This window comes from Nannospalax galili, unplaced genomic scaffold, assembly GCF_000622305.1.
Source record: "Nannospalax galili isolate Female #2095 unplaced genomic scaffold, S.galili_v1.0 scaffold769, whole genome shotgun sequence".
Taxonomy (NCBI): Eukaryota; Metazoa; Chordata; class Mammalia; order Rodentia; family Spalacidae; genus Nannospalax; species Nannospalax galili.
The window spans coordinates 278,495-294,574 of record NW_008360306.1 but is presented as its reverse complement, the minus strand read 5'-3'; the positions used below and the strand labels follow the sequence as shown (position 1 = coordinate 294,574).

Genomic DNA, 16,080 nt, shown 5'->3' with positions numbered 1-16,080 from the left:
TGAATATGAAAATCTCCAGATGTTTCAACTCATATAAAATGGCATAGTATTTACATATAAGCTCTACACATCTTCCTATATGCTTAATACAGTATAAATGTTTATATAAATAGTTAAGCTGTATTATTTAGGGAATAATAAAGTACAGGTTTTTAAAAAATATTTTTTGTGTGTATAAGTTTATTGCCTGCATGTATGTAAGTATACCCATCTCATACAATGCCCATAGAGGTCAGAAGGCTTCAGATAGCCTGGAATAGTTGTTAGCCACCAAGTGGGTGCTGAGAATTGAACCTGGGTCTTTAAAAGAGTAGTCAGCACTCTTAACCACTGAGCCATCATTCCAGCCCCAAAGTACAGATTCTTAGTATTTTAAGTTTGTAATGGGTTGAATAGATACAGAACCCAAGGAACTTGTAGATGGGGAGGGCTGACTAGAATTGTTAGCTTTCATCACTAGGACAATACCTGAGGAAATTTTGTGGGTTTTTTGTGGTTTGGGGTTTTTGTTTTTTGTTTTGTCCTTTGGAGACAGGGTCTCCCTGTAGCCCCAGTTGGCCCAGAACTCAGAATTGAGACCAGGCTGGCCTCAGTCTCATAGAGCTCTGCCCACCTCCTGAATGTTGGAATTACAGCTGTGTACCACCACACCCACCCAGCAGAAGATTTTTGACTTACAGTTTCAGAGCTTTCAGTCCACAGTTGCCTGGCTCCATTGTTTCTGTGCTGTGATGAGACAGAAGCTTCAGACATGGTGCAGCAAAGTTGCACATCTCGTGCAGCCAGGAAGTAATGAAAAGGGGCCAGGGCTGAGAGAAACCCTTCAAAGGTAACCTACTTCAATAGTCTATTCAGAAACTGAGTTCATCCTGGGGCTGGAGAGATGGCTCAGCAGTTAAGAGCATTGGCTGTGCTTACAGAGGAGCTGGGTTCAATCCCCAGCACCCACATGATGGCTCCTAACCATCCCTAACTCCAGTTCCAGGGACCCTGAGGCTCTCTTCTGACCTCTGAGCATTACCTGACATGGGTACACTTATGTACTTGCAGACAACACACTCACACACATAAAATAATTTTCTTAAAAATTGAGTCCATCAGTGCAATAAACAGTTGAACTGATCATGTCTGGAAACACCCTCAGACACACCCAGAAGTGTATTTTACCAACCTCTAGGCAATCAAGATGAACAATCACAATAACCATTTATGAAAATATTGAAGCCAAAGGTGAAATGGACCCCAGGCAAGCCTATTTCCTTCCCCTGATGGATGTAAAAAAGTTGGCAATGCTCCAAGAGCAGCTGACCTGCCTGACATTGCCATTTTTGAGTCCCCAACTATCCTTTCTTCCAGAGTGGACACTGGATACAGGTCAGGGATGCCAATCCAGTTGAGTTGCTGGCTTACCTGTGTAACCTTAGGCAAATCATGTGCATTTTAGTAATTTCTTCTCATTGAAAAATGAGTGATGGGACTAAGGGTAGATGGTGCCTGGTACTCCCTTTACCTCACACTGGGAGCCACAGATTTCTACACCTTGAATGGGATGTGGCCACAAACAGGAAGTCAAGGCACCAGACAAGAAACAGTACCACTGCAGTATTAGCTCATTAGGAAATCTCAGATACCAAAGGTCAAGACTGAAAACTCAGACCACAAAGTGACAGGCTGTATGGCTGAGGCCAGAAACTCGGACATTCTTGAGAAAAACATTTTTAATTCAGTTCCTTCTGTATGAGCACAACTAAACATCCAGGCATGCGTTCAGTTCTGATACTTGGTCTATAGCTGTGGTTTGACTACATCAGGTGTTGGCAATGTGGGCATTAAGAGGTGCTACCTTTAAGAGGTGATGAAGGCCCCTTCTTAACCCTCATAGGAGATGAAAGCCCTTATAAATGCAGCTTCATGAAGCTTTTGGCTAGCTTACCCTTGTGTCTTCCTCTATCTGAGGACACAGCCTTCTGCCCCTGTGAAGAGCTCAGCCAATGATGTGTCTATCATTTTGGAAGTGACAACAGCCCTCACCAGATAACCATACCCACAGCACCTTATCTCAAGACTTCCTACTCTCCAGAGCTTTTAGAAATTTTATAAATTACCCAATCCTAGGTATTTATAATAGCAGCACTACAAAAAACCTTCACCGGTATTTGCAGATGGTTTGAATGATTTGATGAAGACCCAAGTCTGATCAATCGTGGAGTCATGCTGTTTCCAAGGTGGCCCTGACAGTTCCCTTACCAGCAGATTTGTGGAGAACGAAACTTGAGCCTCCTGTCTTCAGAAGAAAACGAGGAAGTTGTAAACATGACTGCATTTCTAAAACCCAAGTCATATTATAAAAACCATCCACAGTGCAGGGCTCAGCTAGTCTCCAGGGTGCACATGGCTCCACCTGCAGGATTGGCCCCCACATTTTCCCCCTCCATACAACCATGGAGCCTTTGCCTGGATAAATAGGCCAAACTTTACTTTTACCCACCCCCACCCTAAAGTGAATTCGCCTATCCCTTCAGGAAACGCCACAACCTGGGAGAACGGGGCAGTTGCAGGTGTACACCCTGGGTCATTTCCTTTTTCCTATTTTATGGCTATTCTAAAAGTGCCTAAGTAGTGTATAGTGGCAAAGTCATTTTCAAAGTCCTTTCCTCCATCTCTAATGACACCTTCAGGGCAAAAAGCACTCCGTTAATCATTGATAGACTCAAGGGAAAACAGAGATCACTGCTATCTGTATTTCTGTTCTCCCCCTCTTCAGCTTCAGGGAACTAAAGCTTCAACATGTGATTAGGCATTTTCTTTTGCTTACATGGTCAGAGCTACAATCCTCATGCTTCAGACAGTATAAGCAGCATTTAAGCCATCCAGAAAGAAAGCTGACCAGAATAGCCTCTGACTGGAACCAGAACCGGTCAAAATGTCTAGGTCTTGGCACTACTGGCATTTCAAGCTTTATCATTCTTTGTGGTTGGGGCAGGGCTGTCTGCATTGCAAGGTGTGTTCAGAAGTGTCCCTGATCTCTGCCCATTGGATCCCAGCAGTACCCCCTCCCCCACTTGTGGTGACCAAAACTAACTGGAGACATTGCCAGCTAACTCCAGACATTGTCAAACATCCTGGGGGGGAAGGGAAGCACTCTGCCTGGTCTGAAAACCACTGAAGCAAGCCACTTTAACTGTGAGTGAAAGCTCAAGGGCCCTGGAGAACCAGCTTTATCACTTAGCCTAAGTCTGCATGAATGTTCTAAAACTGATCACATTCGTAAGATGTCTAGTTCTAAACAGACTAGTCATTTGGCCCTATTAAGCAGATCATCTCTTTTTGGCCCAAGTGCCCCAAAGTTTCAGTTATGAAACTTGGTATGCATTCAATGCTTTTAGTTTGGTGAAAATTAAGTTGTAAATGTAACATGAGACCTAATTTCATGCATAAAAAACAGAAGTGGCAGCAAAGCGTAACTGAATTTCATAGTTGAGGTGTTTCCTCAAGGTCCAAAGGACCTCATAGCACTTTCCTTTTGGGACCAAACCCTGTTTACTTAGCTTTTAAGGCAGTCCCTGGTTGCCAAGAATCCTTAGGCCAACAACTGAAATGGCTGGTATTTAATCGACATTTTTCTAATATTTGTTATATGGGGAAAAAAAGGTTCCAACATTTCATCTGGGAGCCTTTTTCATTCTTCTAATCACCAGGAGCAGAGGCGATCCTCAAAGTCAACTTTAACTATGGTCAGATTACTTTATTTTTAAATATTTTTAACAACCAAACATTAAAAGCAGCAAGAATCAAGGGGGTTGGGGGGAGGCACTTATCTGGATCAAGCTGGTTTATATAAGACATTAGGAAGTGGGCGACACAATTTGCCCTGCAGGCAGTAAATATCTAGTTAAACCGGAAGCATTCACATTTTCCTTTTCTGTTACTTTCATCTGCACTTCCTTCAGGTAGAAGTACATTATTAAATTCTCAGTGGCCTGGTCATAATGGGATGAGAAAAAAACTTGCGCTGACCTATTTTCCTGGTTAGCTGATTTATAGCTAATCTGTTCTACAGTAATCCTTTTCAAGTGGCCCACTTGACTGCTTAAGGTGCTTTCCAGTTCTCAGTCCTATAAAATGGCTTTAATACCAATTCATGGTTCATGGAAGCATTACCAAAACAGCAGTGTCAACACTTCTGGAACAGAGTGCCACCAAACTCTTAATTCAAAGAGCACGTGATTCTAAGGCTCCTCCGTGAACCCCATCCACAGTGCAGACAAGGCCTCCCCGCCCCCCGGCCCCGCCCGGGGAAGTTCCTATGCCATGAAGAGACTGCAGCAGCGATGCTGGCGATGGCTGTGGTCTCAGACAGGAAAAGATGATGTTACTGCACCAAAGGGAACATTTTTAGATCATTGCTTTATTTCACTATTGTTCAACAACAAAGTTCATTCCTCTCAAGGTGGATCTGGAATTGTTCCCATGTTCTCGTCCTTGTTCTGAATAAAAAAGGTAATGAAGAAAAAGCCTGTACTTTTGGAGACCTAGAATCTTACTGATGCTAATAAGCTTTTGACTGCAATTTTGTGTTTCGGTATTTCCTGCTGGCATCCCGGTGGCTACACAGAGCTCCCCACCCTCCAGCGGAGATGGCTGCCCACACCTACCACCGTTGAAACCAAAAGTAAGTGTTGAAAAAATGCACCTTTTACAATAAAAAAGTAGAAACCAATTCAATTTCCTTTTTTTGTTACGAATATAAAGTTTCTTGTAAATATGTACAGTCTTTTGAGCTAGTTCTATATAGCAGGAAGCATTTCACAGATGAGACACACAGTACACATTGTCAGGGCTCAAGATGCCCATTTCTCATGGAGGTCCTAAATGAAATGCCAAGACTGAAAGACCAGTTATCAGTGACTGTTTCAAATATTTTGGACCAAGAGACAAAAACTTCAGCAAACATTCATTCAGACCTGCCCTGGGGGACAGGGAAAGGGAACATGACCCCAAAGCCTCCAAGCAACACATAAAACACAACAGCAGGACAACTTGCCAGGGTGCTGTGACGTGGAAGTTCATGGGCAGTTCAAACGAGAAAGCACTTAGGTTAAGAGACGAGCAGGAAGGAGCCGGTATTTGGGCCAGGTTGCAATCTGGAAAGTGATATGAACTGTGGACACACGGGCTGAAAACACAGTCACGGTCACCTGCAATGGGAAGAGTCTACCTTTCACTCTCAGCCTACCTAGGATATGCCTTAGTTGTTGAGGCATGCCTAAGAGTTGTGGAGAATCCGAAGCAGGAGAGGCCTTATGGGAGATTAAAGGCAGAAGTAAGGCCGCTAGTTAGCTTGCCAACTGCAAAGCCTCTAGGCTGGTTCTATCCAGTTGCCAGGAATCCCACACTCTAAAAGAGGGTGGAGAGAAACTGGGTGAGCCGCACTGCACCTAAGGGGGACTCACCAGCCCTGCAGAGCTGAAGAGTTGAGCTGCGGCTTCTCTCTCCAATGTCCTGGTCTTAGGTCCAGCCCTAGGGAAAGGCTCATTTGGGAAATCACAGTTTCGTGGGGTAGAACCGTGCTGGGTTTGATGTGAACACAGTCATCCTCCAGGAAGTGGGCGGGGAACAGGAAGGTGGGAGGGGAAACTGAGGGAGAGGTGTGGTTTGCTGAAATCCTTCTCTGGTCATAAGGCTTGAGCGTTTTGTTTGTTTGTCCAGTGCTACAGACTGCAGCTTGTTGTGGCCACTTAGTTGACAAGTCATCAGAGGTCTCAATTCCGTGGGACTATGGGATGGTAGCAATATATTGGCAGAGCAACCCAGAGGGAAGAGGGGTCAGCCGGGTCAGGGGTCAGCACATGCAGTGATCCGCCATGCAGAGCTCCTTGGACGGGTCTCCTCCTCATTCTAGAGTAAGGAGCAACACACCGACCTTCAGGGATAGGAGGTGGGTGCCCCCGGTCCCTGGCCCAACCCCAAGACCTATGAATGCTGGGCTTAGAGCAAGTCTATTGCATGCTTTCCTGGCCAAAGCTACATGGAAAGCAAGGGAAACAGGCTGGGAGATGACACCAAGGGGTGGGGAAGGGAAGGAAAGCTCGGTGAGGTCCCTTGGCCCCAGTCACTGCCTCTGAGCTGAGGCCTAATGACCTCCGTACATTCTCAGCTGGTGGGAGGGGAAGTCGTCAAGGCCATAAAAGGCAATGAGAACAGTAAACATTTGGCTATGATGTCACCCTGGGTAGACAGGGCCATCTATGAGAATGGACTGGAACAAGAATGAAGCTATATGAACACGGGAGGGTCGCCAACCGACAGGGACTCTACGTTTCAGTGGCAAAGACCTGATGGTGTGAGCTAGCTAAAAATGACTACAACAGGAAATACATCACTATTCAAATCTATTAAGAACTCTGTTGTCTTAAAAAAAGAAAAAAAGGAAAAATAAATCAAAACCAAAGAAAAACCAACCAATCTTAGGATCTTAAAGTAGCTAAGTAGGATTCTAACCACAGTTAGTGTCCAGGTTGGTTTTCTTTGATGAACTGGTACAGGCTAGAGCTAGGTACAAAAGTCTATGAATGCTGTGAAAGAGTAACAAAGTGCAAGAGGATGACTGCAGGAAGGAGCCCGGGCAGGGGCACCAAGCGCTGGCAGCGCCAAAGAGCCTCGGCCACCCACACCCCCTAGAGAAGGGTGTCCGTGCCAAGGGAAGTCTGGGCCCAACAGTGCCAGAGCAGGCTGAGCAGACGGTGCCAAGGTCCCCTGCGGCGGAGATCCTTGGCGTGGTGTTTTCCTGCAGACTGAGATGAGGAATTGGTTCTTCTGGTTGAGACTTACACTGAAGACTGGTCCCAGACCTAAGAGTGAAATAAAGAGGAGGAGGGGTTTTAGCCAGTCAAAGCCAGGAACTCTGGGCTCACTGTGTAAGCCAAACAGGAATTTATGGTCCCTGCCCCGTTCAAGGGTTCAGACCCAGCCTTCAAGGCAAAGGGTTACGCAGGAAGCAAAAGGCAATGAAAAATCCTGCAGACTGAATTCCCATGGTTGTACACACACATAGACCCAGGCGGTTTTGATAGAAACACATCTGGGTGGCTTTTCCTTTCTTTACCAGAAAAGGTGCTGATAGTGCATTTCAGGTGGCATCAGTAAGTGAATGCCATCGGAAAGTCAGCCCCAGGGGATAGGAAGGTGCCACAGCTATCTAGAATGGGCTTAGGAAACTAGACAGTCCACCAAAGAAGATGGAGCACCAGGAGCCAGGTGTTTAGGGGAGACACCTACTTCAGCAGTTCCATCTACTACCTCAGGAGCTAACCTAAAACTTGCATAGGTGATACATGCCCTTGATTTCAGATTTTAAAAAGGTTCAAAATTCTTGGTTTTTGTATAGCCTCCCAGAAAAATATCAGCATATAAAATATGTGTATTTGCCTGTGTATTTGAAAATATATAGAATGTTTGTCATTTGCATTTACAATGGGAAACACACATACATATTTGCTTATACCCACAGAATGTCCCTAGAAACCACTAACGCTCATTTCTAGAGCAGCAAATATATCCTTTGATAGCTAATTTGTGGTATGTACACATACATACATCTTCCCTTTAATCACATTCTTCCTATAAGCGCTTACATCCCACAGGCCCGAGTCATAATGGAGTCCAGCTCCAGCTCCCCAAGGCACTCTTCTGGCCTCAGTTGTGGGGGCCTCAGGATGCTGCCTCACCTTATTAACCTGGGACAATGGGGTTCTCACAGCTCCTGCAGGCAGCCGGCCCCTGCTGCTGTCTTCAAACAGCCTCCCGGGAGACCGCTCCCTCCTTGTGCTCAGCATCCGGCCTGGGGACTTCTCACGCTCCAGAGGGCGGCCAGGAGACTTGTCCCTACGCAGCTCTGTCCGGCCCTCACGGTCACGGTAGCGGTGGGGTGTGCTTGGCTCTCGAGGGTGGCTGGGGCCTTCTGGTGGTGCCGGGCTGGAGGCCACACGTTTGGTGATGTGCTCGTTGTATGTTGGTGGGCCTCTTTTGTTGGGGCTGCTGGCCAGAAGAAAGGGAGACAGGGAGCTGAGAAGTCACAGTCCCAGTAGCACAACTTCCTTTCCTTCTAGGCATCTAAGCGGGCTCCTCCCCATCGCTGTTTTGTTTGTTGGGTGGGTTAGTTGGTTTTTTGGAGACTGGGTTTCACTATGTAGGTTAGGCTAGCCTAGAACTCACTATGAAGTACAGGCTTGCTTCAGACCTGTGATCCTCCTGAATCTGCCTCACTAGGGCTAGGATTAAAGGTATAACCATCGTTCATCATTGTTTATTAGAAAAAGATTAGACCTGAGATCATGTTTATTTTAGCAGTGAAGACAGAGATAAAAGAAACCCAAACTTCCAAGTGCAGGTGCTGGCTTTAACTTGCTATATACCCACAGTATTCCAAGGCTTCGGCTAAGCTTTCTATGCATCACGTCACTGTCTCATTATATGGCAACAAGGAATGAGCTAAACACACTCTAAGCAAGCAAAACACTCACTCTATAGGAAAGAACATGGAGATGGAGAGATTAGGCAACTCTTGAGCTGGTGAGTACCAGAGGGTCCTAATAGGACCCAGGCAAGCTAAGTCTGGTGTCATGATCTCTGAACACAATCATACCAACCTAATTTTCCAGAAGTCTGTTATGGTCTGAGTCTGCCACAGTCAGAAATCAGAGGTCCATCAAGGCCTTTAGGAATAGTTTTGAGAAAGCCACTGTCGGCTGCCAGATCTGTCACCTCTCCCTGCAGGTGGTTTTCCAAGAGCCTTTGTGACACCTGAAATGGGTGCTTGGAAAGCTGATGGTTCCCAGTCGTTCTGGGATTTGGGATTTCCCACTTTATTACTGGTTATGGTAATAAGCCAACCTACAGGTGTAGGGATGACAGGTGGTAAACTGAAGAAACCAAGTGGGGCAGACAATAACCATTCAGTGGTACTAAGAATTGAAGCCAAGGACTTGTGCATACTAGGCAAGCTTTGAGCTAAACCCTGCCATCCAGCCCTACTAGGACATTTCAGTCGGACCAACCCAACCCTCCACCCTGTCCTGCCTAGATATTTCAAAAGCAGACTTTACCAGAACAGCTGCCTTAACTACCTCTCAGAAGAAGGCAGAGCTTACAACATGTCAGTCAGCAGAGATCACTTCAGAAGTGGTCAACTCAGTCGGGCATGGTGTCACGTGCCTTTAATCCCAGCACTCAGGAGGCAGAGGCAGGCTGACCTCTGTGAGTTCAAGGCTAGCCTGGTCTAAATAGTGATTCCAGGCTAGCCTGAGGGAGATCCTGACTCAAAAAGACCAGGGGAAAAAAAAAAAAAGAATTGGTCAGCTGACCGTGCTTTCCCATTCAGCACTAACAATGGGGATTCAGACAAATTTCTGGAAGCCAGCACCACTTCATGTTTAAGAAAACACTGATTTGTACATCCTAAAATTAAGGTTTATATGCACCTCTAGCTATAGAATTCAGAGAAGGAAGGTGCATTGGAAAACAATAAATCAAAGTGGGAGAAATAGATTAAGTCTTTTTGTAATGGAAGAGAAATTACAGAATGTGTCCACAGGGACCCAGCATAAGGCAAGCAGGGGGGTGCTCTGTGCCCAGGGAAGCGAAGTGGCTCAGGGAAGGCCATTCAGGACATCAGCTTAGATTAATGAGAGGGAAAAGAACACTCATCATTCGAGGCCAAGTGGGCAGTCTTCCATCTCCCCACCCACTAATGACCAATGATCTACCGCAGCCATTTTATGGTTTCTGAAAGAGTTATGTTTTCTGCTATGCTAAACAGACCAGGAAAATGGGGCCTGCAGTGAATCACACCCAGCCAAGCCAATCATAGACACTCTGACCTTCCCAATGCAGCCAGGAGCAAAAAAGGACCATTCTTCATGCAGAACACTGAGCACTGATTGCTGGCGTGAATGAGGCTTGCCTGGCACCATCAGGGAAGCAAACATGCTATTTCTGCCCCTGTTCATAGCCACTAGAGCCATTTTTGATAACAGAGTGAGCCGATTCCTTCTAGTAAAGCCATATAAAATCAAGAGCAAGGTGCAAGGCAATGGGGGGAAAGCCTAATTACAATACTTGGACTAGTTTCTGGCATGATACAGAAGCTCCTTAAAGAAGAAGCATTTCAGGGGTGCACACTGGCCTACTATGCTGTCACTCAGGAGGCGGGATCAAGCCAAGAGTTAGAAGCATTCTCTTACTGGCACTGATTTTCGGCAAGTTCCTGTGATTAACATCACACCAACAGACAGACAAACAGACAAAAAACAGGGAGGGGAGAACATTTCCAGAACCAAGGTGAAGCCACCAACAAGACATATCAAGGCAAGGTATAAAAGAGCACCTGGCTATTTGGCACTTCAGGGTTTCCAGGTGATTAAGCCACACCAACCAAGGCTAGGAGTGGGGATGGCAATGTGGTACAGCCCTTGGCTAATATACCAAGCTTGAAGCCCGTTCTCAGCACTGCCAGAAACACACACACACATACACACACTCATGCTGACCACAAATATTCCAAAACCAGCTTGCAACAATCCAAGCAGTATTTATCCAAGAAAACCAATCTCAGAACAGCAACCCTATGACATTCTAACTTGCCTTGTACCTATGGCACTCTTTTCAGATCTACAGTGGGATTGAAAGCAGCAGACCCCATATAGTCACTGTGAAAAACTGCAGGCTAATAACCACTAGAAAGTACAGATCAGGCTGAAGCTCCCCAAAAGCCCATCTCCAGAAAAGGGCCAATGCCTAACCTGTGTGGTTACTCCCTAAAAAGATCTGCCCTCTTAGAGCTTGTCTTCATTAGCCAGGACTCAGCTTGCTGGATAAGAAAAGCCCCTGTCAGGTAAAGAGCAACAGCCCTTGTTAAACATGGAAAGTGCCCAAGTAAGTCACAGAAGTAGAGGAAAATACTTTCTTTGGGGGGGTGATAAAATGTTCTAAAATTAGATTGTGGTGGAGATTGGACACATCTGTGAAAATGCTACAAACCACTAAATTACACACTTTGAAAGGGTAATTTTATGGTGTGCAAATTATCTTAGTAAAGAATGTGATATGACCTGGATATGGTTTAAAGGTTCACGTATGGAAATTTACTCTCCACTGAGAGATATTAAGGATTTATTTATTTTATGTGTATATGTATATGACTATGTAAGTTTATGTGCATCAGGAGCATGCAGGTATCTGCAGAGGCCAGAAGAGAGTGTCAGATCCCCTGGAACTGAAGTTACAAGCAGTTGTAAGCCACCTGATATAGGTGCTAGGAACCAAATTTTTATTTTTTTTTAATGTGTATGAGTGTATTGCCCGTATGCATGTAAGTGCACCCATGTCATGCAGTACCCAAGGAGGACAGAAGGTAGCGTCAGATCCCCTGGAACTGGAGTTACAGATGGTTGTTAACCACCATGTGGGTGCTGGGATTTGAACCTGGATCTTCCCCAAGAGCAGCCAGTACTCTTAACCATTGAGCCATCTTTCCAGCCTGTCCTTCTTCATAATGAACCCATCATCAGGCATTTCATCGGAGTACCAAAAGAACAGACTAATAGTGTTATTTTTAGAGCAGAATAGCAAACATGCACTTATGTACATATATATGCAGAAAAGATCTCCAAATAGAAACACAAACGATTATAAAATTGGCTCCTTCCTGGGTGGTGGTAGAGTGAGGGTAGTGAGAGAAATACAAGAACTAGAAGAGAAGATGGGTGCAAAGGTGCACACGTGTAGTCCAGCGATGTGAGAGGCTGAGGCAGGAGGATGACTTGAGCCAGGTTTCACGGCAGCCTGGCAACATAAGACAGTGTCTCTTTAAAAAGGAAAGAAAAGAAAACCCGAAGAGAAGCTTTGCACTAGTTTACTTCTTTTTATTTTTATCCTTTGAGTTCTACACCCTGTTGTTGGACTATCAACACAAAAATAAATGCAAATTTAAAAAGTGTAATTAAGAGGTCTCAGGTTCTATAGAACAGTGAGCTGGAAATTCCAGGCCCACTCTTAAGGCCACACACCCTGGACTTCCCCTGACAGGATTCCCTTCCTCCCTCAGCCCCAGCCCCATGCCACTCCCTTGCTTCATTTCTTTTGGGAAAGTCCTTCCTGGTCCCAAGTCCAAACTGCAGATCCTCCTGCAAGCTCTCACAGTGCTTTAAGTGACCATCAGGGCTGTGGTTCCAATCCTTCCTCTCTGGGCTGGAAGCATCATTGGGGAGTTACTACATCTGGCTTATTCACCACGTTCCTCCCTCTGCAAGCTCAATAGCTGGCATGGCAAAAATATTTGCCAAAGCAACAAAGCCTAACTTGTGTTCGATTCTCAACAGAACCTCTGAAAATGCCCGCTGATCATACATTCCCTTCCACTTTGACAAGTGAGCCCTTTATAATTCTTGTTGTGTCTACAACAGCCTTTGCTACTCTAGGACCAAAGGGAGAGCAGGGTTGTGCACTTGCACACGAAGTGAAAACAGAGAAACATTTACCCAGTTCAGCAAGGTTTCCTTGTGGCCCCAGGAAGAAGGAAAGGGGGCAGAGCTCGGTACCTGCGGGAGGTGGAGGGCACCCGGTGGTGGTCAGTGCCAGACTCCTTCACAAGGTTTCCTTTGCAGCATATGACCCTTAATTTATCCTGGTATGAAGAGGCCAGGTAAATTGCTCCCGAGGAAATTGCAGGGCCCAGGTAGCGTGGGTTCGGGATTTCCAAATATGCTCGGGCAGGGGTCCTGCAGGGTTCCAGAAGAGAGTGGAAATTCATTGCCGGTGACCCTATGACTGGATGGGTTAAGACAAAACATGCTCCTGCCCAGACACCTGCTCTTAAAGCATGGAGGAAAATGCTTACCCCAGTGAGGAACGTGCCTGGATCTCAATTACTTCAAGTGAGTTGAAGTGAGTCACAAACAGATAGGGTTCTCTGTAGGCTGCATGGCCACCATGGAAGTCAAGTATGAGGCAAAAAAAAAAAAAAAAACAAAAGAAGGAAAACCAAAATTGACTACAACAGGACCACTGATTCAATATTCACACATACAGGATGGATCCTCAAAGTGCTTCCCCTCAAAGTGCAACCATGCATGCTGGGGTTTATTCAATGCCACGTGGCTCACTCTAGCAGTAGATGGGGAATGACTCAAGCATACATCATAAGGGGCCATTTAAGTAAATTAATGTGTACCCATGGGATTCTGCCCAGCTCTAGGGACTGCATCATGAAATCCTGCAGCTCCCGACAAGGAAAATATCCAAAGTGCACAGCTCCACCCACAAGGCAAGCTCAGAAGGACATGCAAAGCATGCCCCCTCATGAGCAGGAGAGGTCTATTTTATGTGCTTACATTTGCATAATTACCTTGTATACCTATTTAAATTGCATTTTTAAAATTTTTATTTATTATTTTATTTATTATTGCATGTATTGCCTGCATGTGGGTAGGTGCACCCATATCATGAAATGCCCGTGGAGGTCAGAAGAGGCTATCTTTTTATTTTATGTGTATGCGTGTATTGCCTACATGTAGCTAAGTGCACCCCTGTTGTGCAATGCCAGCGGAGGACAGAAGAGGCTGTCGGATCCCCTGGAACTGGAGTTACGGACAGTTGTTAGCTGTCATGTGGATGCTAGGATTCGAACCCCGGTCTTCTGCAAGAACAACCAGTGTTCTTAACCGCTGAGCCATCTCTCCAGCCCCTAAATTGCACTTTTTAAAGATTGGGTACATAAATAATTAGGTAGTGCTGTCTTTTATTGTTTTGATAGGGTCTCATTACGTAGCCCTGGCTTCCTTAAACTCGAGTTCCTCTTGTGTGCATCACATAGAGCGACTGGTCTTAACACTCTATGTCTGGTCACAGTGCCACTAAAACTAGAGAGGACAAGACTGGCACTGTTCTCTCCCCCAAAGGGCAAAGGCTACCGGTGCTATCATTCCTGTGGCAAACCATTACTTTGGCATTCAATGTTCACTCACACCCAGGCTGAAGCCCTTGGATAGGCTGCATGCTTTGAACACAACTGACCCTGCTGACCAGCTTGAACCAGCAGAATGAAGTGCAAGTAAAAGGCCTTAGAGGCTCTGCTTTGATAGTCTTGGAAGAGCCCACGTAGAGGGGAGCCAAAGCCTCTAGCTTCGTAAACTGCCCACCTTGTTTCTGAGGCTGAGTTTTTACTTTCTAATTGACCCAGGATCCTGCTGACACCACCTGGAGTAGAACTGTGCAAACAAGCCACAGAACCACGAGCAGTGAGCAGCTGTTGTTTTAAGTCACTTCATTTTAGAATGGCTTATTATGTAACAAGAGATAAAACAGCCTCAAAGTGGTTTTCTTTACATTGAGAGAGAGAGAAAGAGAGAGAGAGAGAGTTAGATGAGAAATGAAGGAACAGGTTCTCTCCTCCTTCCATGTAGCACCTGGGGACTGAACTCAGGTTGTCAGGCTTGGCAGCAACCACCTCTACCCACTGAGCCACCTCTCCATCCTTCAAAGAGTATTCTGGGCATAATGGTCTTTCAGAACATTCACAAGCATGTGTGCACATATTTGCATACGTGTGTGTTTATTCTTTCACCCAGAAGCTTCATGTTTAAGGACTTATGATCAAAGGATCCTATTGGACAAATGTACAAAGATCAGTACGAGGATGTCTGCCTCAGTATTGTTTACATTTATAAAATGAATAGATACGACCTAATTATTATGCCTAGTTAGAATTAACTGGTTAAAATAACATATGCTCAGCTATGCCATGGGATACATGCAGCCTTTGAAAATTACTTAAATCCACAAGGAATATTCTCCTTTGAATCACGATATAGCAACAAAGATTTCACACGGCTAGACTGTGGCCTGGTGGATCTGACTTATGCAATCCTTCACTAAGCCTTAAAGTCTTTGCCACAAACATATCTTTAAGTAACTATTACACATGCCACTTGAAATCTAATAGAATCCACCAGCACCACAGAGAAGCCAAGAATTCCACACAATTCTTACCCAGGACACAAGCTACTGAAAACAGCAGAGGCTTCCCCACACACCCTACACCTGACATACCAAAGGCCAGAGGTAAGCGACTCCACTTGAGATCATCTGTGCGGCTACGTCTTCCATAAGAATCCACAAACACCCCAAATTCTGAAAGGCATCAAGAGCATGAGGGCATTAGCACCAGAGGCTACATACACTGCGATGAAGAATGGAGAACAGAGCCAAGGGACAACTGGCCAGCAGTAACTGGATTGTTCTAACCCAAGGGCCTCCACAGAACCAGCTTCTGGTTTTAATTAAGACAAAGACTTTAAGCCGGGCATGGTGGCACACACCTTTAATCCCAGCATTCAGGAGGCAGAGGCAGGCGGATCTCTGTGAGTTCAAGGTCAGCCTGGTCTACATAGTGAGTTCCAGGACAGCTGGGGCTACAGGGAAACCCTGTCTCAAAAAGACCAAAAAATAAAAAATGAAAAAAAAGATAAAGATTTTCTTAATTAAAAGTTTTCTGATTAAGTTTTATTCAAGAAAGAGGTTTCAATATAAGGAAGGAGTAAGGGGAAGAAGAGAGGGAGGGAGGAAGAGAAGAAGAGAGAGAGGAAAGAGGAGAGAGGAAAGAAGAGAGAAGAAGAGAGGAGAAGGAAGAAGAGATGGAAGAGAGAGGGAGGAGAGGGAAGAAGAGAGGGAGGAGAGAGGGAAGAAGGGAGAAAGGGGGAAGGAGAGAGGGAAACATCCAGACGATTTAAAAAATAAACTTGCAAGAAAATATCAAGATCAAAAGAAATAAGAATGACAAAAAAGGAAAGGTGCTGGAGAGATGCTCCGTGGTCAAGGGCCCTGGCTGCTCTTGCAGAGGACCCAGGTTCAGTTCCCAGCACCCACATGGCAGCTAACAACCATCTGTAGCTCCAATTCCAGGGAAATCCAACATTCTCTTCTGCCCTCTGTGGTCACTGCATGGACATGGTGCCCTTACATACTTGCAGGCAAAACACATAAAATTTATATTTTTTTTTAAAAAAAAAAAAAGAAGGTGAAGCC

The 16,080-nt window shown here is 45.3% G+C and overlaps 1 protein-coding gene across 10 annotated transcripts in view; it reads right to left on the bottom strand.

Annotated features, from left to right (window-relative positions):
- Window positions 1-4,388: 4,388 nt before the first annotated feature.
- Cit (citron rho-interacting serine/threonine kinase) overlaps window positions 4,389-16,080 on the bottom strand; it is a 190,177-nt gene continuing 178,485 nt past the window's right edge. For 7 of the 10 annotated variants that reach the window (XM_029559280.1, XM_029559284.1, XM_029559285.1 and 4 more), the window contains 5 exons: window positions 15,106-15,186; window positions 12,896-12,974; window positions 12,597-12,776; window positions 7,728-8,037; window positions 4,389-6,851 (listed from right to left, as the gene is read on the bottom strand). In XM_029559280.1, the coding sequence (XP_029415140.1) occupies window positions 6,828-6,851; window positions 7,728-8,037; window positions 12,597-12,776; window positions 12,896-12,974; window positions 15,106-15,186 (674 nt within the window). In that variant the 3' untranslated portion in view covers window positions 4,389-6,827. The remainder of the gene's footprint in view (window positions 6,852-7,727; window positions 8,038-12,596; window positions 12,777-12,895; window positions 12,975-15,105; window positions 15,187-16,080) is intronic. The other 3 variants (XM_029559281.1, XM_029559283.1, XM_029559287.1) reach the window with 1 other exon arrangement.